Source organism: Ursus americanus, chromosome 9, assembly GCF_024610735.1.
Source record: "Ursus americanus isolate L20-20 chromosome 9, mUrsAme1.1.p, whole genome shotgun sequence".
Classification (NCBI taxonomy): Eukaryota; Metazoa; Chordata; class Mammalia; order Carnivora; family Ursidae; genus Ursus; species Ursus americanus.
Genome location: NC_142135.1, coordinates 957,306 through 978,645, shown reverse-complemented (window position 1 = coordinate 978,645; position 21,340 = coordinate 957,306). Strand labels below are relative to the sequence as shown.

At 65.2% G+C, this 21,340-nt stretch overlaps 1 protein-coding gene across 4 annotated transcripts; it reads right to left on the bottom strand.

Annotated features, from left to right (window-relative positions):
• Nucleotides 1-11: 11 nt before the first annotated feature.
• SCRIB (scribble planar cell polarity protein) lies at nt 12-21,102 on the bottom strand. 4 transcript variants are annotated; one of them, XM_045777300.2, is made up of 37 exons: nt 20,600-21,102; nt 19,328-19,445; nt 19,141-19,219; nt 18,960-19,049; nt 18,802-18,858; nt 18,641-18,704; nt 18,471-18,545; nt 18,258-18,402; nt 17,733-17,851; nt 17,322-17,521; nt 17,065-17,231; nt 16,847-16,977; nt 16,629-16,754; nt 15,714-15,857; nt 15,084-15,491; nt 14,335-14,397; nt 13,798-13,887; nt 13,229-13,306; nt 12,277-12,600; nt 12,099-12,179; nt 11,760-12,014; nt 11,355-11,465; nt 10,963-11,256; nt 10,668-10,856; nt 4,485-4,595; nt 4,353-4,400; nt 4,050-4,124; nt 2,890-2,952; nt 2,058-2,165; nt 1,810-1,969; nt 1,595-1,730; nt 1,290-1,481; nt 1,059-1,201; nt 945-982; nt 759-833; nt 466-517; nt 12-388 (listed from the first exon to the last, which is right to left on the bottom strand). In XM_045777300.2, exons 1-37 carry the CDS (start codon nt 20,756-20,758, stop codon nt 243-245), a joined length of 4,914 nt encoding a protein of 1,637 aa, XP_045633256.1. In that variant the 5' UTR covers nt 20,759-21,102; the 3' UTR covers nt 12-242. The 4 variants fall into 4 exon arrangements, with proteins under 4 accessions (XP_045633256.1, XP_087720642.1, XP_045633260.1 ...); XM_087864516.1 differs by having other exon boundaries at nt 2,058-2,117; XM_045777304.2 differs by lacking the exon at nt 759-833.
• Nucleotides 21,103-21,340: the final 238 nt, after the last annotated feature.

Below are 21,340 nucleotides of genomic sequence, written 5' to 3'. Positions count from 1 at the left end.
CACGCAGGAAGTAAAACGTAGTCAATTTTATTCTTCTGAAACCACAAAATAGAGTCTTTGGTTGTACAAACGTCACTAGTTACAGTCTTGCCAACGGGTCCCAGCTGGGAGGGGGGGCAGTTAGCGGCCAGAACGCCTGAGGGGTCTCTTTAAAATGCTAACTCCCAGGTTAAAAGACTTGGGTCAAGGGTGCGGTGCAGCTGGCAGGGCCCCTCCCCCAAGTCGAGGGCGGCACCGAGCCTCTAGGAGGGCACTGGCCCCAGGCCCCGGCGCCCGGGCCGCACGGGGCGGCGGCTGCTGCACAGGGTCACCTCCTCGGGGCCCACGGCGCCTGGCGAGCGCCTGCCCAGAAGCACCATGGCCACCTCTCCGTCCTCCTCCTGCAGGCCTAGTGGGCAGAGCAAGGCACGGAGTGAGCTGACCGGCTCCCTGCGCGCACCCCCGGGGCTCAGCCTGCCAACTCACCAGGGCTGGGAGACGGTTCTAGGGACCTCAGCTCCTCAGCAAAATCTGGGGACTGCGATGGGAAGAAGCGTTAGGTCAGGACGGCACCCCAGGCCTGCCTGCAGCCACCCTCCAGAGCCTGGGTGGGGGTCCCCGCGGAGCCCTGGCCCAAGGATGGGAGCTGGCTGGGGAGGCCCCGCGCCCACGGAACAGGACTCGAGACAGGCAGAGTGAGAGGGACAAGCCTGGCTGGCAGGCGCAGGTGGAAAGGCGGCAGGCGCTGTGCGCGGCTGTCCTGCGGACGGGCCTGGTACCTGCATGTCATAGACAGGTCTGGAAGAAGGGAGGGCTGCAAACACCCTGTAGTCAAACTTCCTCCCAGATAAGGCCTTGAAAGGACAGCGTGAGGGAGAAAGGCAGAGAGTGTGAAGAGGGGGAGGGGAGGGGCGGGCTGAGTCTGGGGAGGGGTGCAGGGCGGGCAACAGCTGCAGGCTCCTCACCAGGCGTCCAGGGGAGGTGCTGGTCTGGGGCCCCAGGTCTGGGGGGACAAGAAGCGGGTGTTGGGAAAGGTCTGGGCTGTGTGCCCCACCCGCCCCCCCGGCCTGGCCACAGACCTTCCCCGGGTGTGGGCGATGGGGTGGGCGCGGGCGAGGGGGCCTCAGCCAGCCGCTCCAGGGGCCCGCGCCTGCTCCGGCCCTCCTGGGACTTGCTGAGGACCATCTGCGCACGGAGGGCGTCCTGCTCCAGGGACTTCATCCTGTGGGCGAAGGGGAGGCGGTGCTGGGCGGGTGGGCGGGTGCGGTGACGGGTGGGGGAAAGGCCTCGCCGGGCCAGCAGGGCCTCACCTGGCTGCCCTCCACAGCGCGCGCTTCTCGGCCTCCAGGGCCCGCCGCTCGGCAGGGGACAGAGCCCGATCGGGCACAGGCGCCGACAGCTCCGGGCTCTGAACGCGCAGCCGCTCCTGATGGCGCCGCTCGGCTTTGGCCGTGCGCACCGGGGCACCGCCTCCGAGGGGCTGGGGGGACTGGGGGCTGAGCCTGGGACAGGAGGCGGGGCAGGAGGACCAGGTGGGTGGGGTGCCACCGGCACAGGGACCCCTGGGCGGTGCCTCCCCACCCCCATCCCGGGAGACGTGCGGGGTGTCCCTCACCCCACGGCAGGGCCGGCCCAGGGCCGCGGCTCCTCGGGCTCCTCCTCCTCGGGGGCCTCCCCGTCCAGGTCCAGAGTAAGCCCGCTGTCCTCGGCCTCCCACAGCAACTGCGCCCTCTTCTGCTGCAGCTTCCGTGCTGGGGTGGGGGGTTAGGTGAGACCCCGGCCCGGCCCCCCCTTCCCGCGCCCTTCCCGCCTGCGCAGCTGGCCACCTACCTTCCTCCTCCTGCATCTTGCGCAGGTCGTCAGCACCCACCAGGGACACGCGCTTGGGGGGGCCCTCGGCCTGGGGCACCCGCACCTCTAGCTCAAAATACTTCTGCCGCTCACGGAAAGACAGTTGCTCCGGGGAGGCCATGGGCCCAGGGGTGGGGGGCTGTGGGAAGCGGGTCCTGAGACCTGGGCTCTCTGGGCGCACGCCCCACAGGCACACGTGGCAGAAGGGCGGGCCGCCCACCGCGTACCTGGGCAGGGGTGTCCTGCGGGGGGTGTGGGCCAGGCACAGCAGCGAAGGTCCTGTAGGCCTGCTTCACGTTGGTGGGCAGTGCGTCGGGAGAGGGTGGGGATGGGGGCTGGGGTGGGGAAGCATGTGAGCCGGGCAAGGACAGCTGTCCTGGCTGCAGCCACCACCCAGCCAGCCCCCAGCTGTCCCCACCAGCTGCCGCTGACTCCCGTGCCCCGTGGATCTGAGCACTCACAAAGTGGGGATCGCCTCTATCCCTGGGGGCCACGGAGCCCCCTGGCCAGGCCCAAGCCAGTTTTCTCAGCAAAGGGCAGGGACGAAGGCCAGAAAGAGGGACTGGGGTCCGGGTAAGGGGATGAGGGGGTCGGTGGAGGAAGGAGACCTGGAGCCAGTGGGGTGGCTTGGGTGGGTAGCCAGGGGCATGGGGCCCACACTCGCCTGTCTGCTATCTGCAGGGGAAGACGCTAGGAGCTGGCCTCCAAGCTGGCCCTGCCAGTGCTTACCCCCACTGCAATGTAGCAAGAGTGGGGGTGCCCATGGCCTGGCCCTCCCATGCAGTAGACCCAGGGAGCCTCAGTAGGACCAAGCTGGCCCCCAGGGACTCATACACAGGCGGGCAGGTGAGATGAAGCAGCCCTGACCACCCAGCTCTGTCTGCCCAGGGGCCGCAGGGAGCCCCTCCGCCCATCGCCAACCACCCCTGGCCAGGGAGCCGCTCACGTGAGCTGTGCCCTCACGGTGAGGAGTGGCAGCTGGGGGAAGGCGTTATGCCCTGGCCCCACCTCCCTGGAGGAGGGGGCACTGTCCTTCACTCCCACCTGGTGGGCACTCACCTGCTGGCAGCTGGGGGAGCAGGGGCCCTCAGCCATCTTCCCTCCTGTCGCCCCAGGCAGTACCTGCAGGGGTCAGGCAACGCCGGGGTGAGGGTCAGGCAGGGCTGGGGCCCCACCAGGAGGAGCTCCTGGGGAATGGGTGCTTGCCCAAAGCTGCTTCTTTGTTCCCTGACCCGACGCCAGCCCAGGGGAGATGCCCGATGGGCCTAAACCACCGCTCAGCCAGCATGGAGTTCTCCCCTAAAGGCCATGACCCGGTTGGCCAGGCTCCCCTCTGCCCCCACAGGGCCAGGGGGACAGGAGGGAGGGTCTTCCCACACGGGGGGGGGGGCAGGGGGGAGGCAGCTGTTCCACGAGCAGCCCCCCCCACCTACCCTCCCCATGTACTCTGAAGAGGTGTGAGCCAGGAAGGCCCTGCCTCTCACCGGCCACCCCACAGCCAGGCCCCTTTCTGGTCCAAGGACACTGGGCCCCCACCCTGGGGGCTTCCCATTCAGCTGCTCGTGGCTCAGGAGCGAAGGTCTACACGAAAGCCCCTGGCAGCCCCCAGGCCCTCCCCCAGCACAAGCACCCCCCTCCTCGGCAGTACTCGTGCCTCCTGGAGCCCTGCCGGTGACCACTCGCCTTCCTGTAGGGCTTCTGAGCCTCGGCCGGCTGCGCACAGCCTCTGGGAGGCCTGTTTATAGCTCTTGGGGGAGGGGTGAGGCCCAAACATCCGTCCTGCCCAATGCCTGCCCCCCAGCTGTCAGCACTGGGCCACTGCCGCCCCCGCCCCGCCCCGGTCTCCATGGCTTCTCGAGGCTGCTCCACGCTGTTCCCATCCACAGTGGCTCAAACCCAATCCCACCAGGACCCCCAAAGGCTCCAGTGGCCTCCACTCTCCCCAGCCTGCTTGGCAAGCCTGAAGGGGAGGGGGGCTTCCCAGGAGCCGGCCCTGAGCCCTTTGCCGCTGCTGGGCTTGTCTGCAGGATGAGGCCGGCCAGTGCCGGGTTAGGAGGCAGAGCTCCAGCGTGGGTACTCATGGCCAGTGTCCCCTGCAGGCCCCGCCTACAAGCTCTGTGCCCTGGGGTCTCAGTAACGAGTGGGGGCTAAGGCAGGGGCAGGACAGAGCTAAGACGGGCAGACAGAGACCAGGCCGGGGACGTGACTTGGACACTGACCCTCTGCGCGCTGGTGGTGCCGGGCATGGCGGCTAAGGTGCGGTAATCCAGCTTGAGGCTCTCCGAGCTCCGACCCTGGGGAGCAGAGTCAACACGGTGGCGCGAGAGGCCGTGTCTGCACCTGAGTGTGGGGCTGGCAGACGCTACCGAGCGTGGGCTGCAGCCACCCGCCGCCCCGTGTGCTGCGTCCACCCTGGTGGCCTGCAGCACCCCAGCGGGTAGGGGGCGGCTGGAGCCCAGAGCCCCGGGGCCTGAGCATGAAGACAAGCCCGGCGTGTAGCGCAGGAGCGCCCGGACACTCACCACAGCCTCCAGTCCCCACTGCGGGGTCTGTCCCGGCAGCTCCTTCTCCTGTGGGCAGAGAGGATGCCAGTCAGGGACCGCCAGCCTCAGGCTCCCCAGCCCCGGGGGCCGCCAGCTGCAGGTGGCTCTGACCTTGCCAGAGCCCTCGGGGCTCAGCTCCCGGTCGATGGAGGAGATGCTCTCCAGGCTGTTCCGGCGGCCGAGGCCTGCCGCAAAAGGGTTGGCAATGACGCCAGGGGACACCTGAGGAGAGAAGCAGGCTAAGGGCAGGGTCCCCGGCCTCAAGATCCCTAGCTAAGGACCTGCTGGCAACCCCCCCAGCCGAGGCAGCCTCCTGGGTCGTGGAGGTCTGGGACTGGCGCCACTGGTCACCCGGGACGCCGTGCCATCAACCCCATCCGCGACACGGGGTAGCCCCAGGTCACGGATGCACATCACAGGCACTGGGGGCCTTTCTGACACGTGGCAGGAGGCAGGGGAGGTCGACCGTGCACACTGAGCCGTGGGGTGCCTGGTGGCTGCTTCTGAAGTCTGCAGCACGAGCGCCCAGCAAGGACTCTGAAATCAAGGCCACGATGCAGGAGAAACCCAGCGGCTCTGAGCAGGGGACAGCCTGCTGTCTGGTCACGAACTGGGCTTTGACCGTGAACCCCGAGGGCGAACACAGAGAGACGGAAACACGGAATGGCTCTCTCTGCAACCCCACGAGACACGAGGGGGATAGCTCGGTCTTGACCAACAGCAGGAACCAGAGTGGGGGCAGCACAGGAGAACCCCTGACGTGAACAGCCCCCACTGACGGGGGCTGTCGGTGTGGCCGAACACAAACCCAGCGCAGACGTCATTCAGAAAGGCCGAGTGGGAGAATGAATGAGCGGAGGGTCAGTGGGGCAGCAGCCCCCCGGAAAGCAAGGACAGGGGAGCCCCCAGCAGGGAAGAGGGAGCTCAAGGCTGAAAATATTGAGCAGACATGGGGACGCTGTCATGACAAATGGTGTCGCTCGCAAGATGGACACAACGACTGCGGGCAAAGACTCGAGATGCGGGCTTGGCGGGAACTCGCGGGAGGACCAAATAGCCCCGGGATTCTGACAAAAGTGGAAGATTTAACGACGGACACTAAGGAGCCCACCTTCCCAACTTCTGGGATACGTTTGTCCAAAGACCACAGGCAGGTCCCAGAGAGGCGGGACCGAGCGGAAAGCATAAGAGGCAAGGCCGCCGCCTGGTTTCTCTCATCCGAGTCTGAGAAGGCCACGTGCACAGGGAAGGGCTGGCCTGTGGGGCAGGACGTGAACTCATGCTTTTCCACAGCAGGAGACACCCACACGTGACAGCCCGGCCCTGAGAAGTCCTGAGGTCGCGAGCACACCCAGGGCCCAGATCTTGGCTTCTAAACACCGCTTTCCGCTAAAAGGAACCAGCGCTCCTTGGAGACACGGCACGCGGGGTGGGGGGGCCGGGGCTGTGCCAGGAAGGAGGCTGCCCATGGTGAGACGAGCCACGTGAGAAGGGCCAGCTGGAAGCCCTTCCATCAGCCGAGTCGGGGCACGAAACCGGCACCCACAGCGACAAACCGTCACCCGTGAAAGAACACAGAGGCCGGTGAGGCGCGGTAACAGCAGACAGGTGAGTATCTCACCACGGGGAAGGGGGCGGCGGCGGCGGCACAGAGCCCACTGCCAAGCGCAGAAGGAGCCATGAACTGAGAACACGGCTGCGAGCCGCGACCACGGTACTAATGCTGGAAACACCCACGGGTGCCAGCACTGGCGGGTGAGGATGTCAGGACGAATGGCACATTCAAACACTCTCAAAGTATCCCGCACAAAACACATACAGATTTCAAAAGGGAAAGAGCCGGGGCGCCTGGGTGGCTCAGTCGTTAAGCGTCTGCCTTCGGCTCAGGGCGTGATCCCGGCGTTCTGGGATCGAGCCCCACATCGGGCTCCTCTGCTGTGAGCCTGCTTCTTCCTCTCCCACTCCCCCTGCCTGTGTTCCCTCTCTCGCTGGCCGTCTCTCTGTCAAATAAATAAATAAATAAATAAATTCTTTAAAAAACAAAACAAAACAAAAGAGAAAGAGCCACTTCGCGATGGGGAAACCCAGGGACAGCGCTGTGGAGGCTGTCGGTGACGGGACACACCGCCACGTGTGCGCCCGGTCAGGAGGCTCTGGGGACCACTGCGGTGATCCATCACAGGGGCACCCACTGAAACCAGTCTCGAGCAGCCACGGGACACTCTGCACAAGGTCAGGGTCAAGGAGACTGGGGATACGGGGCAACCAGACGCCCACGCACCCCCGGACCGAACCCTCTGCTACGAAGGACGCCGTGGGCAGCTGGAGAAGTGCACGCAGGGCCTCTGAGGGACAGAGTCTGCGGCCTGTTCTTGCCACTTGTTTCCAAGTTTAACATTATTTTATGTATTTGTTTTATTTTTCAAAAAGACATAATGCGGGGGGGGCGCCTGGGTGGTTCCCCTGGGTGGCTCCGTCAGTGAGGCATCATGATCCCGGGGTCCTGGGATTGAGCCCCATGTCCACTCTCTGCTCAGCGGGGACCATGCTTCTCCCTCCCCCTCTGCTGCTGACCCTGTGCGTGCGCTCGCTCTTTCAAATAAATAAAATGTTAAAAAAAAAAAGATACAATTGCAAGATAACCCCAAGCTAACACACATGGTGGACTGAAGAGGGGGCAGGGAGACAAAGGCAGACTCCTCAAAGGAACTGTTTGTAGTTTTGGCTTTGGAACCGCATAAACGCAAACACTAGCATGAAACCGGTCTTTTAAAACCATCCCTAAAAACTGAAAACAAGTAAGCCTAACCATATACCAAGTTGGCAGCATAACGACACAAAGAATTACTTCAAATGACTTAAAAACACAGTATTCTGATTACACATCCCAGTGAACAAAACTTACGGGCACAGGGAAATCTTAACTTGCTCTCATATGTCCTGTTATTAACGGCAATACTGGTACTGCACTTTGGAATTATTAATTACGATATTGTTACTTAAAAAAAATTTCAGTACAAGAAAAAAGATACAAATGTAAAATCAAAAGTTAGTAAAAAACCTGTAATCTCAACTATGAATAAAAATGCCAGTATGGAGGATCCTGGCTGGCCCACGTCAGAGGGGCCTGCGACTCTTGATCTGGGGGTCCACGCTGCGTGTGGAACCTACTTAAAAAACCAGTACAAACTCATGGCTTCTCTCTTCCTAGAAATATCCACATCCCAGGCTCCAAGTGCTGCCCAGCCCCGGCTGGGCTCTTGGGGCCAGCGGCCCCTGGAAACAGCCGACTCCAGGACTGGGGCAGGAAACACCTGGATACCTGCTCACTCCAGAGAGCAAGAAAGCTGTCGAATGACAGGTATCAGGCTGGACAGACAGCCCCACACCCGACGAGGGCACAGTGTGGGCACAAACGTCAAGAACACACGGCCCCGTGAATTCAACAAGAGAAAAACACGTCAGCTGCCATCTCTGGAGATCTCCAAGGCTGCAGCTTGTTCCCGAAAACACGGACAAGATGAAGGGAAGGGAGCCGGCGTGTATCGCGTGTGTCCGGGGTGGCGTGGCTCGGGGTGGGGGGCGTCTCCTCCCCGCAGGCCGTCTGCAGAAGGCGGAAGAGCGATGCGCAGAGGACAGATGGGAGCACCGCCCCCTCGTGCAGGCGGTAAGGGAGGGCCGAAGAGGAAAGGTGAGCGAGGACGAGGCCCAAGTGCTGGCTCTCGAGGCAAGCGTGAGCCGGAGGCCAAGAAGGGACGTGACCGCAGTGTGCTCCCGCGTCGCCATGCGGGCAGACTGGCGGGCATGTGGGTGCCGTCTCCTCGGTCTGAGCCTCCCTGGAAGCCCGGCACCTGCCCGAGCACCACACCGAGGTCCATGAGACTGTGCAGGCGCCCAAGGAAGCACGGGCCCAGAGGACAGGCCGGCAAGTCTGCACAAGTCCCGCCTCCCGCCGCCATGGAGAGTGCTGGGGGAGAGACGTGGCCTGGGCACGAGCTAGCAGCAAGCCTGGTTTTCAGAACCCAAGCAAAGTTCAGAGGACACTCGGCGAGCCCTGGTTCCTACAGGGGTCAGACACGCGCATGCAGATGAGGAAGCAGACTGAGTTTAAGGAAAATGGGGGGGGGGGTGGCAAGCAGAGAGTTGTGAGCGCCTGCCCCACTCCCTGGGGCCTTCAGAAATGACAGCAAACATCCAAGTGCAAGTTGAAACGGCCCCTTCAAGTTGGCACAAGACGGGGCAGCTGGCCGCCATCCCCCTGCAACCCCGAGCACCAGGGGTCCCAGAGCAGACCGGCAGAGCCTGACCAGGAGAGCCAGGTCCACAGGACACAGGGCTTCCGACCAGATTAGAATTAGTAAGGAAACCAGAGCAATCGTGAACGTGCTCAGGGAAAAAAACGCAATCACACGGTGAAAGAATTCTGAAACCAGAGCTAATTCTTGGGTCCCAACCAACTTGTTACAGAGCTCGGCAGGCTCTTTTGGAAGAGAAGACACACTTCTCTAGAACTTCTCTAAAATAGGAAAAACGGGCGATGTGACCAACTAGGGATCAAAGCACACAGGAAAGCGACCGTATTTAGGACACACAGGTAAGGCAGGCCCCAAGTTCCCCAACCTGCGGGGACGACAGGTGCACAGTGCCCGCTGCTGACGTGACACATCATTTCACCCAAAAGCAATTCCGGGGGGTTACAGAGCTCTGCTTTTAACAGTCACATTAGTACAACAAGGAAACGTGAGACAGCGTAGGATGCGGAAGACTTTCCTAAGCAAAACCCCAAATCCAGAAGACACAAAGGAAAAGATCCGAAGACGTAATTCATAGAAAACTTAGATTTCTAAAATCTCAACGAAACCATTCTTAAAAAGTGAAAGTGACAAAAACATTTACGTCCCACGAAACCAGGTACCAACGCTTGGAAGGTGAAAGAGCGCCCATCAGTTACGGGACGACAGACAAGTCCAAGTGCCCAGGCTGGGGGCTGGGGTTGGAGGCCCCGCAGGGCAGGCCTGCCCATCTGCCCACCGCCGGTACCCCCAGGGCGCCTTCCTGCACGAACGCCCCAAAAACCAAAGACAGGCTCCCAGGCTTGCTGGCTGGTGCGCTGGGAAGCCCCGGAAAGCCGCCCGCAGGAGGAAGCACACACGTGACACGGGGAGGGACCGCCAGGAACAGCCAAGGGTGTGCACCCCACCTGTGACTCGCTGCACGTTCACGCCCTTCCCTGTGCAGCTGTTTTCTTCTTTCTCTTTAAAATCGGCAAACATACTGGCTGAAACGCCTCTAAACACACATACGAAATAAATAAAAAATAAAGGCTTCTCTGGGGCCACTCGGTCTAGCCTTAAGTCCTAAGAGAAATTCCTCCCTGGAAACCACCAGGGTTCCCACAAAGACGGAGGAAGATGTGGGCGCGGGGCCCCCAGCCCAGGGTCCGGGCCTGGAGTGAGGTGCACGAGCACAGGCTCTGTTCCCTTCAGCAGACGACACGCGACAAGGGGCGAGCCCTCGCTGGCAGTGAGTCACTACCCCAGAGACCCACCTGATGCACGGGCCGACCCGCGGGGACCGCCTTGGCCCTCTGCGGGTCAGGAGCTCTCGGAGGCCCGCGTGGGCTGCAGGCAGGCACAGCCGCGTCAGTGTACGCCCAGGGGCCCCAGGGACAGCAGGGGAGAAGGCAGGACAGCGTGGGGACGCAGAGGCTCGGAAGCCAGAGTCGCTCAGCACGCAGGCCAGGCTGAGGGCTGAGCCTCGGGAGCCCAGTCCTGGTCCTAGACGCCAGCCCTTGCCCTGAGGGGCCGGGCAGGAGCACAGCTGGGCCCCCACGTGCCCACCACCCCCACCCCCGGCTTCTGCTCTGCGGCAGACACTCCCAGGGAGCAAGCTGGCTGCTGAGGGGCTGCCAGCAGAGGACAGTGCCTGGACGGGCTGGAGGTCCCTGTGCGTGTCTGTAGGCACAGTCCTGAGGGGCCGTGTGCTGGGCTCAGAGCAACGCCCCCGTCCCGGCCTCGTGGCCCTGCCCTGTAGGCGCCGCCCGCCTGGAGGTGCGTGGCACGATCGTGCACTGCTCTTCCCGGGCCAAAGCCTCCACACACTGTCTCGAGCAGGCGGCCAGGAGCACAGCCTGGAGTGGCCCATGGCCCATGGCACCCTCGCATGCCACCTCACAACGGCTTAGAGACAGAGCAGCTGTCCCGGCCCGCACACGGTCCCTCGTCGCACGTCTAGGCCGAGCCGCGGACAGGACCCTGTCCCTACGGTGGAGCACTGACGGGGGCAGACACTGACCTCAGCGGGGGCAGCGGTGCTGGCGTCGAAGCCATCACAGACGAGCACGGTGAGGGAGTCGCCGACCGCACGCAGCAGCTGCACGGCCTCGCCATGCGTCAGGCCCAGCAGGCTCTGCTGGTTCACCTCCAGCAGCCGTTGCCCTACCCGCAGCCGGCCATCACGCCCGGCTGCTCCCGTGGGGCTCACCTGCAAGAGACCGGGGCCTCCAACTTCAGGACTGGCCCAGGGTCTGGGCCCTCGTCCCCTCCCCCAGGAACCCAGTGGGGCGGGTCTGGCAGGGGAGGGGCCTCACCTTGGAAATGAAGATGCCCTCATCTGTGGGGTCGCAGGGGTTCCCTGCGTGGCCCTTGGCGCCCCCTCGAATGCTGATGCCCAGCTTCTCCCCGGGGGCCTTCTGGATACAGAGTTCCCGCATGCCCGGGGGTGGTGGGTCCCTCCTCACGAGCAAGACCAGCTCCAGGCAGGGCCGAAGCAGGGCACTGACTGCCTCCTGGTGCGTGGCCTCACGGATATCCTGCCCGTTCACCGCCAGGATGCGGTCCCCAACCCGGAGGCCGCTGCGTGCAGCCAGGCCCCGTGGTAGCACCTGTCGGGGGCGACGATGCTCAGCGGGCTGGGGACCTTGCTGCCCCGTGCCCAGGCCGGGCCCTCCCAGCACAGAGACGCCTGTAGGGCCCGCTCTACCTTGGAAATGAACACGCCAGGCTCCTGGATACCAAACGGGTGGCTGGAGTGATCAGAGCCCCCAACGATGCTGAGCCCCAGGGGGCCCCCGGCTCTCGGCAGGCAGATCTCCTGGGGATAACGAGGGGGCACGAGGGGCTGCTGGAACGAACCCGCTGGAGCAGCAAAGGGGCGCCTCTCCAGCCCAGAGAGTGTGCGCGCCCCAGGTCCCTGCTGCGTCAGAGCACACAAGCACACCACACGGGGACGCAGTGACCATGACACAGAGCCCCAGGGACCCGGCACCAAAACAGAGAGAGCGTGAGCACCTACTTTCCCACCTGGAGAAACTGGCACCCCGCAGCTAAAACTTTACGGGGGGCATGGGGGGAATAGGGACAGGCAGGGAGAGGCCCAGGATCTTACCTCCACAGGGTATGGCCCCTCCAAGGCAGCAGCCAGCAGGCTAGGGGCCAGCCTCAGCGGCCCAGATTCCCCAGGGGTGGCAGTGACCACGGCGGTGGTGGCTGCAATGGGGGGTGGGGGGGAGTGTGGCAGAGGGCTGGGGGGAAGGGGCCCCCCGGCCTCCCGCTCCAGCAGCAGGGCGATGGTGGGGGAAGCGGCGGTCAGCAGGGAGACGGCGTGGTCGTGCCTGGCCTCAGTCATGTCCACCCCGTTGATCTGCAAGAGTGCGGCCAGTCAGGGTGCCCTGTGGGGTGAGCGGAGCGGATGGGGCAGTGAGCAGGCCCCACTACCCCCACTCACCGAGAGGACACGGTCGCCGACCTGCAGAGTGCCCGCCCGGTGGGCAGCGCCCCCCTCTGCGATGCGGGAGATGAAGATACCCTGCGGGGAAAAGCAGAGCCCGGGGCAGTGAGTCCTCGTCCCCGCCCAGCTCCCCCTGCCTGAAGCACCCCCCGCAGCCCCCGCGAACCAGCCTCACCCCATCGCCAGCCCGGTAAGGAGTGGAGCCTTTCCCGCCCGCGATGCTGAAGCCCAGCCCCTTCTCGCTGCGCACAAGGCAAGCCACGTGACGCTGGCGCGGAGGCCCCGCAGACTCAGGCTGGAGCAGGGGCAGGCGCAGGCCAGCTCCCCGCCACTCCCGCGGGCTGTAGTCATCCTCCGGCCGCAGAGGCGTGACGGTGACCGCGTTCTCTGGCTCCACCATGCGCTCCCGCCACAGCCGCATGTGCACGGTGGCGCCCGCCCCCCGCAGCGCCTCCACAGCCTGCTGGTGCTCGGCGCCGTGCAAGGCCACGCCGTTCACCTGCAGCGCGCGACACCCGTCAGGACACGGCCACGGCCACGCCGAGGCTCTGCGTGTACCGCCGCCACAGATGGGAGACAGAAAAGGAACGAGCCACAGAACTCCTGGCGGGGTAACCACCCCCTCAACCACCCTGTGTGGCCCTGGGGGTGGGGGCGGGGAAGGGTACGAGCCAGGCTGACGGGAACAAGGGGACGCACCTGGGTCCCTAGCCCTGCAACCCCCCTCCACCTGTCCCTCATCCGAGCAGTCCCACAACTGAGGACGCCCAGGGTCACCGGGCGTCTGACCCTGTGCCTCCACGCTGACCCCGGCTCAGTGAGGCTCCCTCCCCTCAGCCCTGCTTGGGCCAACACCCGCTTGGCCTGACAGCCTCTGTCCACAGCCTCTCCAGGCCCCGCAGAGAGAGAGGGTCGGTGGCCCTCAGACTCCAAACTGGTGCGTCAGTAATCAGCACAAGCGCAGTCTCCCAGGAGCCCCCAACACACGTGCCAAGGTTCCGAGGCAGGACTAATCCCCCGCCCAACTTGCTGGAGGGCTGACCACCTCCCCGGCCAGCCTCCGAGGGCGGCCTCTGCTCCCGACACAGGCGGGGCCGTGTGGAGCCTGAGACGCGTCATTGACTCACCTCTAGGAGCTTGTCACCCACTCGGACGCCCGCCCGGGCTGCGGGGCCGTCCTCGGACACCCGAGAGATGAATATGCCCTGAGAAACAAGCAGGAGCTGAGCGAAGAAAGAGGACAGGGGCCGTGGAGGGCCTGCCTAGCCTGACCTGCTGGGGAGGAGTGGGGCAAGGCCTGCAAACATGCCCAAGGGCACGGGAAGAAGAGAACCGGGCTTGGGGCCGTCATAGGCGCTAGGCTCACCGCTGCAGAGCCAGAAGGCATAGGCCGACCTCCTGGGACGATCTGCACCCCCACATCCAATAGGGGTAAACACGGGAGGGAAGGCAGAGTGCCAAGGAGCGCTCCGGCACGCTTCCCGTCTCTAACTAAGCTCCCTGGGTCAGTCCTGGGCTGGCAGTCATGGCCAGGCACCTGGAGAGCAGGGAGCCCTGAGCACGAGCAGATGCCCAGAACAAAGTGGGCTGTGAGGTCGGAAGGGGCGGCACGACAACCCTCAAAACTGCGAAAGCCTCTTGGAGAAAAGGCAGGGATGCTGGGAAAGGGGTCCCTGAGGTGGCCACGGCTCCTCACCTCGTCGTCCCCTTTGTAGGGTGTAGAGCCCTTGCCGCCAGCGATGCTGATACCCAGGCCCCCCGTCTGCCGCACGATGGTGAGCGTCAGCTAGAAACAGAACAGACGCTTGCTGTCTGGGGGCTGCCTGTGGGCCTGGCAGGGGATGGGGAGGGCCTCGTCGTGTCCAGCAGCCTGGGCGGCCCCAGGCAACACAGAGGGGCTGCACAGGGATGGACACTCGCAGGACAGAGCACAGCCTGGATGGAGGCCCTGCCCTGCCTCCACCTGCAGGTGCCGCCTCAAAGCCCCGCGGTTCCTGAAACGCCCCAGCACCCCTGCCACCAGGCCCGGCCGCCTTGCCCAGGCCTGCACTCCGCATCTGTCCACCTGTGTCAGAGGGCCGGCAGGCCCCAACCCGAAGGAGGTGCACAGAAGCTCTTACGGGGCAGGGGTCTGCACAGGCGTGCGGGGCGGGGGAAGGAGGCGCAAGAGCCCACAGCCCCGGAAGCAAGGCCAGCAGCCCGGGACACGGAGCGCAAAGCGGAGAGTACAGACCTCTTCTTCCTCAATGCGTGCGGGTTCTATCAGCAGGTTATTGGCCTGGTCAAACGACACCCCCTGTTAGGACAGGACCAGCGAGGGCATGCAGGTGAGCCGCCGCCCCGCCACCGCCTCACCCGGCCCCGCCGAGAGCAGAAAGGACAGCAGCAACCACACCAAGCTCCCGCAGCCTAACCACCGGCCCCTCCCCACCAGTCCAGAAGGGTGGCCACCACCGCCGCTGCACCGTCAAATGGGGCAGGCTCGGCTAGTCAGGGGGGGGACCCCCCAGCAGGCTGAGACCACGTCTGGCTGTCCCAGGCCCCTCAGATGCCACGGCATTGCGCTCATGCTCAGGACAGAACCTCGACATCAGATACACAGGAGTGTTGCGGGGGCAAGACGGCCCCAGGGAGCAGACGGGACCTTGTGTGGGCCTGAGAGCCACCCTACGGCTGGGGAGAGGACTCGCATGAGGGTCCACAGTGGGCCCGAAGGCCAGCTCTGAGGAGGACCTGAGAGGAAGGAAGAGTCCAGGCAGCGACGGGACAGCCGCCAGACCCCAGCGCCCCAGTCTGAACTCAGCCCAAGAGGACCCTGGAGAGTCAGCAGCCCTTGGGGGTGGGCCCCTCCCCTGGCAGCAAGATTGGGACGGGGGGCCCAGAGCTGCTGTGAGAACTGCCAGAGGCCTCAGCGTGGAGTGCGGCCCGACGAGGAGGGGCCGGGGCAGCCCTGCTCGAGTGGGTCTGTGAGCAGAAACCCACCTTGATGGACGGTGCGGACACCACGGCTTCCTCCTTTTCCTCCTCGGCCACTGCTGCCTCCACCTCCGCCTCCTCTTCTTCCTCAGCCTCCTCCTCGGCCTCCTCCTCTTCTTCCTCAGCCTCCTCCTCGGCCCGAGGAGCCCAGGGCGTGTGGGGGCCGTTGTGCCAGCCCGCGGACCCTACAGGGCTCTCACCATCTGGCTGTGTTCCCTGCAGCAAGGCCACCACGGCCTCGGGCTGGGGTAGCTTAGAAATCTTGAAGTGCTTCTTATAGTGAGGTGTGTCCTTGCGGATGAGACGCTGTCTCCCACCAGGCAGGGGCCAGGGCGCCTCCAGCTGCCCCTCCTCGTTCTCGCCGTCGTCCCCAGGGGGCAGCAGCAGCGTGTCCTCCGCGAAGCGCACTGTGGGCTGGATGAAGCCGGTGTGAGCAGGGCGGTGGGGTCTGCACCCCCAGGAGCCCCGCGTCCCAGAGGGACGGAGGCTCTGAGCAGCACGGCGCCGAACTGTGCTCAGCGCCCAGAAATGCGTGGTGCCAAACGCAGGGGGCAGAGCCCGCCCCGGCCCCGGAGGCCCAGCCGCGCACTGACGGGTCCCGCCCACGCGTCTGCTTGGCCCTGGGGCCAGGCTCACCTCCTCGTAAGTCTCTTCCGTGGCCTCCTGCTGGCTCAGCTCCTGTGCTTCCGTCAGTGGCCCCTCGGGTTCACCCTGGGAGGCTGTGCCGGCGGATGCCTGCGAGTCCTCACTCAGACCAGACTCGATGCTCAGCCTCTTGTCCTGCAGCCGGGCAGGCAGCAGGTCAGTCTGCGGCGCCCCTGGCGGGCTCACCCCTGCACAGGTGGGGGCAGTCCATCCCAGCCCACGGGGAGGCCACGCTGCCCTCTAACTCAACAGAGGCTGTGCAAAACCACAGTTCTGTGGCGTAGCTCCTCAAAGATCTTCCTGAAAATAACTGAAGAACAAGGACCAGACGAGCTCCCAGGAGAACGCCAGCCTGAGAAAGGCCGGCAGCCCCGACAGCAGCACGGCTCTGCAAACAAGCTGCCAACAGCAGCTTCGAGGGGTGGGTGGGCCTGCCCCATGTCCCCCAGGTGTCACCCTCGGGATCCCAGAGCTTCCCCCAGCCCCTGTGGCTAGAAACCTCTAAAGAAGCAGAACTGGGCTTGTAAACACTGATCCCAGATCCCTACACCCAAGCTGATCCTGCCCCCAGCCAGCTTCGTGAGGACCCGCGGGCCTCGCTCTCCATCCCCCATGCCACCAAGAACGTGGCCACCTCTGGCTCGCCCTGTGCTCCTGCCCCACATGGCTACGCCACATACTCCCCACAGCCCTTGCAGGACACGGTCCTGCCCTGTGGGATAGCACAGCACACTTGGCCCTGGACCCCCACCCCTCACCAGGCTCATCTCCTCCCATCCCCGCCCCCCCGGCCACCCTGGGCCCTCAGAGCCCCACACCCAGGATGACAAGACGCCCAGGGCTCCCGAGAGGTGCAAGCCTGCCGGGCTGGTGTCCCTCCTGCGCCGTGCGGTTTCCCAAAGGCACCTCCTCCAGGGGCGAGGGCGGCCTGGACTCAGGCCTGCAGGAGTAGGCTTCACCTCGACGCTCCTCGACACCCCTCTTCATCACCTTCAGCTCGCTAGGGTGAGGCGTGGCCCGGCGCTGCAGGCCCTGCAACGTGCATGAGGGTGCAGGGTGGGGCAGGGCAGGGATCAGGGGAGGGCAGGGAGGAGGCGGCCCACCCAGGGAGCCCCCCGCCATACCCGCTTCTCAGCAGCAGCTCCCTCGGCATCGTCGCCGCACGCTGGGACCTCCAGGAACTGGATGACGCTGACACGGCTGGGCGGGGCGTCGCTCCAGCTCTCCGCAGGGCTGCTCTGCGGCCCCAGATCCTCTGAAGCAGATGAACGTCAGGGGCAGGCGGACTCGTCTGAGGCCGTACCCACCCCTGGGTCACAGCTGCCAACCGCCAGCAACCTACCAAGGCTGGGCGGGGGTTGCTGGGGCAACAGGTAGCAGGTGAGCACCTTCTCGCCCGTCTGAGCGTCGTCCTCCGTCTGGAACCGGAGCATTGGCTGCGCCTGGTTCTCGGCCAGCCATAGGGCCTTGAGGTTGAGGTGGGTGAGCGCAAATGGCAGACTCTGCAGCCTGGCGGCCGGTGGGCATGGTCAGCTCAGCTGGGGGGCCGGTGGGCACGGTCAGCTCAGCGGGGGCTGGGCAGGGCGGGTGGGCACTCACCGGTTCCCGGCCACGTCCAGCACATGTAACTCAGCCGTGTGGGCGAGCTCGGGCGGCAGGGCGGCCAGGCGGTTGTCCCTTAAGGAGAGAACGCTGAGCGCCACACAGCCTCCGATCTCCGGTGGCAGCGCCTCTAGACGGTTCCGGTCCGCGTTGAGGTTGGTCAGCTTGGTCAGTTTCCCCAGAGAGCGGGGCAGAGCCTGGCCGGGAAAAGGGAGGGCCAGGGGTTGGCCAAAATCCACTAGACTTCGGAAGGAGGGAGAACCCCTCAGGAGCGTCTCCAGCCCCCACGCTGTGCCACCCCCGCCAAATGCTTCCTGTCAGCGGCCTCCCGTCCGACCAGACAGCCGGGCCCTGCCACACAGCGGCACCCTGTCCTCGCTCCCCGGGCCCCGCCAGGCTGGGCCATACCGTCAGCAGGTTCTCCGTGAGCATGAGCTCAGAGAGGTTCTCACAGTCGCCGATAGCCTCGGTCACCTCGCACAGCCGGTTCTGGTCCACCTTCAGGATGGACAGCTGCTTCAGCTGACCTGGGTCGGGGACACGTGGGGACAAGGCTGAGTGGGGTGCAGGGACCAGCTGCCCATACGGCACAGGCAGGGAAAAGCCCCGCCCTGCCCTGGGGAGGCACGCTTCTCTGCTGCCCGCCCCTCTGCCGCCCGCCCCATCCTCCCGCTCGTGCAGCCCCTCCAGCTCCCCAGCCCCAGAGAAGACAGCTTGGCACTCCGCGTGGCCTTCCCGACTCACCATCCCCCCCGCCACAAGACACCTCGGCTGCTCAGGTGCGGCACCTGGTCACCCCCACCCCCAGCCTCAGCGTCCTTTCCTCTTCTCAGGGGTGTCTCTCAGAGCCCAGGGAGAGTCAGGGCCCCCCCCAGGACCCTCCTCTAGGCCAGGGCTCAGCACCCGCCGCGCCCCTCCCAGGCCGGTGCTGACCGATGCCGTCCGGAAGCCGCTGCAGCAGGTTCTGGGAGAGCAGCAGGTCAGTGAGCAGCAGCAGCCCACCCAGCTCGGCGGGCAACTCCTCCAGCCGGTTTTCTGACACGTCCAGGCATACGAGGCGCCGCAGGTTCCCCAACTCCTGAGGGTGGGCACAGAAGGTCAGGGTCCGGCCGGGGGCAAGCTAGGGGCTGCCACACCCTCACTCACCGGGGGCAGTGCTGACAACTGGTTCCGGTCCAGCCACAGCTCTCGGAGGTTGGGCAGAGCCCCGAGGGTGTCAGGCTGCAACAAGAGATGGGGACAGAGTGACGGGGTTGAAGGGACAGCCCAAGGCTCACCTGCCCTGCCTCGCCCAGACGGCCCCGCCCTCTCCGCACCAGTACTTCCAGCTCATTGCCTCCCAGATCCAGCTGTTCCAGCTTGACCAGGAAGGAAAGAGACCTGCAGAACAAACAGCGAGTTTGCTGTGGCCGCGTGGCCCCAGGCCCTCGGCACCACGGCCCAAGCAGGTGCTGCTGGAAGACCCGCGCCCACTCACGCAGGCAAGGACTTGAGCAGGTTCTCCCGGAGCTCCAGGGTCACCAGGTTGGCAAGGCTGAAAGAGAGATCAGGGTGGGGAAGTGATGGAAGCAGGGATGGTGGGGACAGATGGAGGAGTGAGGCTGAGCTGAGTCTCCCTGCCCTGGGATCACTCACTTGCCCACGTCCCCAGGCAGCGCCTGCAGAGACACATCATTAAGCGCCAGGTGAGCCAGGCTTCGCAGCTGAGTGAAGCCTTCAGGGAGCCTGTGCAGAGAAAGGGGGACCTCAGATGTCCAGAACATGGCCGCGGAAGCCCCCATGCCCGCCGCTGCCCCCCAGCGCAGCCACCACCCACCTAGACAAGGGGTTCCCGCTGAAGTCTGCAATCTCCAGAGCCTTGCAGAACTTGATGCTCTCGGGGATTTCGGGGATATCTGTGATAGGAGAGGGATCAGCGCAGAGACACACCCAGAGTCTCCCAGAGCTTGAAACCCTTGCTGCCGCCCCTGGGCTCCACCCCAGCCCTGCGCCGGGCTCCGCACCGTTGCGGGACACATCCAGCTCCACCAGCTGCATGAAGTTGGCCACCTCGGGGGGCAGCCGCTGGATTTCGTTGTCGCTGAGGCCCAGCTTCCGCAGGTTCAGCAGCCGGAAGAAGGGCTGTGAGCAGGGGTGGGGTTAGGGTAGGATGGACTCTGCAACACAGGGCCCCTCCAGAGCAGACACGGGTTCACACATCACAGATCCCGTGGGCCTTTGCCTGCTCCAGGCCACACAGAAACCCAGGGTCCTGCCTCATCACCCCCAACTGCAGCAAGAAAAGGAGAGAAAAACGTGTACCCGCCCCTCGCTGTGCTTCTAACTTCCTAACTGTTGGTACCTGGTCCCTTGATGTCACCTGAGACGCCTTCCTTGCAGCTGTTTGGCCATAGAACGGAGCTCATGTGCCCAAATCTCAGCTGAGAAGTTCATCCGCTCCAGGCTGAGCAGCTCCCTGTTCCTTACTCTGCGTGCTCCCCTCGACTCCACTCACCACCTGAAGCCCCTCTTATACCCACCCAGGGAGACCGCCAGGGCCCACAGTGCTTTCTGCCATGGCATCCAACCACCCCAGCCTGAATCTGTGACAACAACTTGACAGCTACAGAAAAGAAAAAAAAAAAAACAAAAAAACGACAACCACAGTGAGTACCACAAACACGGGCAGCTGTGAAGGTTCCTGGAAAGGGCGACGGACAGAACCGTCCCATCCAGTCCCATCCAAGCCCTGAGGGGGGGGGGGCGCCACACCCTTTGTGGCACACAGCCGCCAGGCACTGGGCCACTTAGCACCCTGTCTCCAGAAAGGAAATCCTTTTATGACCTGCTTCCTTTGGCCTCTTCTCCAGAGCGGCCTTAGAAGGAAAGCAAGCAGACGAGGAGGCGCGACACCAAGGGGACGTGGAGAGCCTGCAGACCTGCTGGACGAGGACCTTCCGGAGAGCTCGCCTACCCCACCTCAGCCCCAGGAAGAGAGCAGGCCGAGAAGGCTAGGCTCCCCGCCTCCAGCGCAGCGCAGCAGGCTGGTCTCCACCTGCCAGACCAGGTTCACCTTCCCCTGCGTCCAGCCCGTCACATCTACCACGGCCGCGGCTCTCCCTCCACCGCGGCTCTCCCAGGCTGTGCCCGGCCCCGCCACTCCCAGGCGCGCACCTGACGATCGCTGCCGCCTGGTGCCAGCACCCGAGGTAGGTGAGGAGGGTGGGGTCAGCCAGCCGGCGCCCCGGCCCGGCCCGACCCCGCCGCCCGGTGCCCAGGTGCGGGCGGCCGCTCACCTTGGGCAGCTCGCGCAGCTGGTTGGCGTCGAGGAGCAGCTCCTCCAAGCTGCGGCTGTAGCGGTAGATCTCCTCGGGCACGGCCTGCAGCGAGCAGTGCCGCTTGTCCACCGACTCCACGTGCCGGTTGCAGCGCCACAGCGGGATGCACTTGAGCATGGTGCGGGCGGGCGGGCGCGCGGCGCGGGCTCAGGCGCGGGCTCGGGCGGCGGGCTCGGCCGGGGGGCGGGGCTCGGTCCGCATGAGCGCCGGGGCCGGCCGCGCGGGGGAGGGGCGGGGCGGCGGCAGCGGCGACGCTGGGCCCGGGCCGCGCTCGGAACGCTCGGCCCGAGGCGGCCCGAGCTAAGGGGGGGGACGGGAAGAGGCAGGGACCGGGGGCAAAGGTGGGTGCGCGGCCCGGCCGGCGCTCAGACTCTGGGGAGGCGGCGGCGGCGGCCCCGCATCCCGCCCAGCCCGCTCGTCCGCCGCTGTGCCGCAGCCGGAACAGCCGCCGCTGCCCGCCGGACTGCCCCGCCGACAACCGCCGGCCGCCGCGCAGCCCGCCGGGAAGCCGAGGCCCGCCCGCACCGCCCATCGCCGCCGGGAACTGCAACCCCCACAAGGCCTCGCGGTGCCGGCGCCCCTGAGATCCCGTAGCAGTCTCGCGCACAGCCTGCTGGGAAGCTTTGCTTCCGTCCGCGGGCGCAAGGGACGATGGGACATGAAGTCCGCGTAGGTACCAGGCTTCCCTGGCTGCCCAGA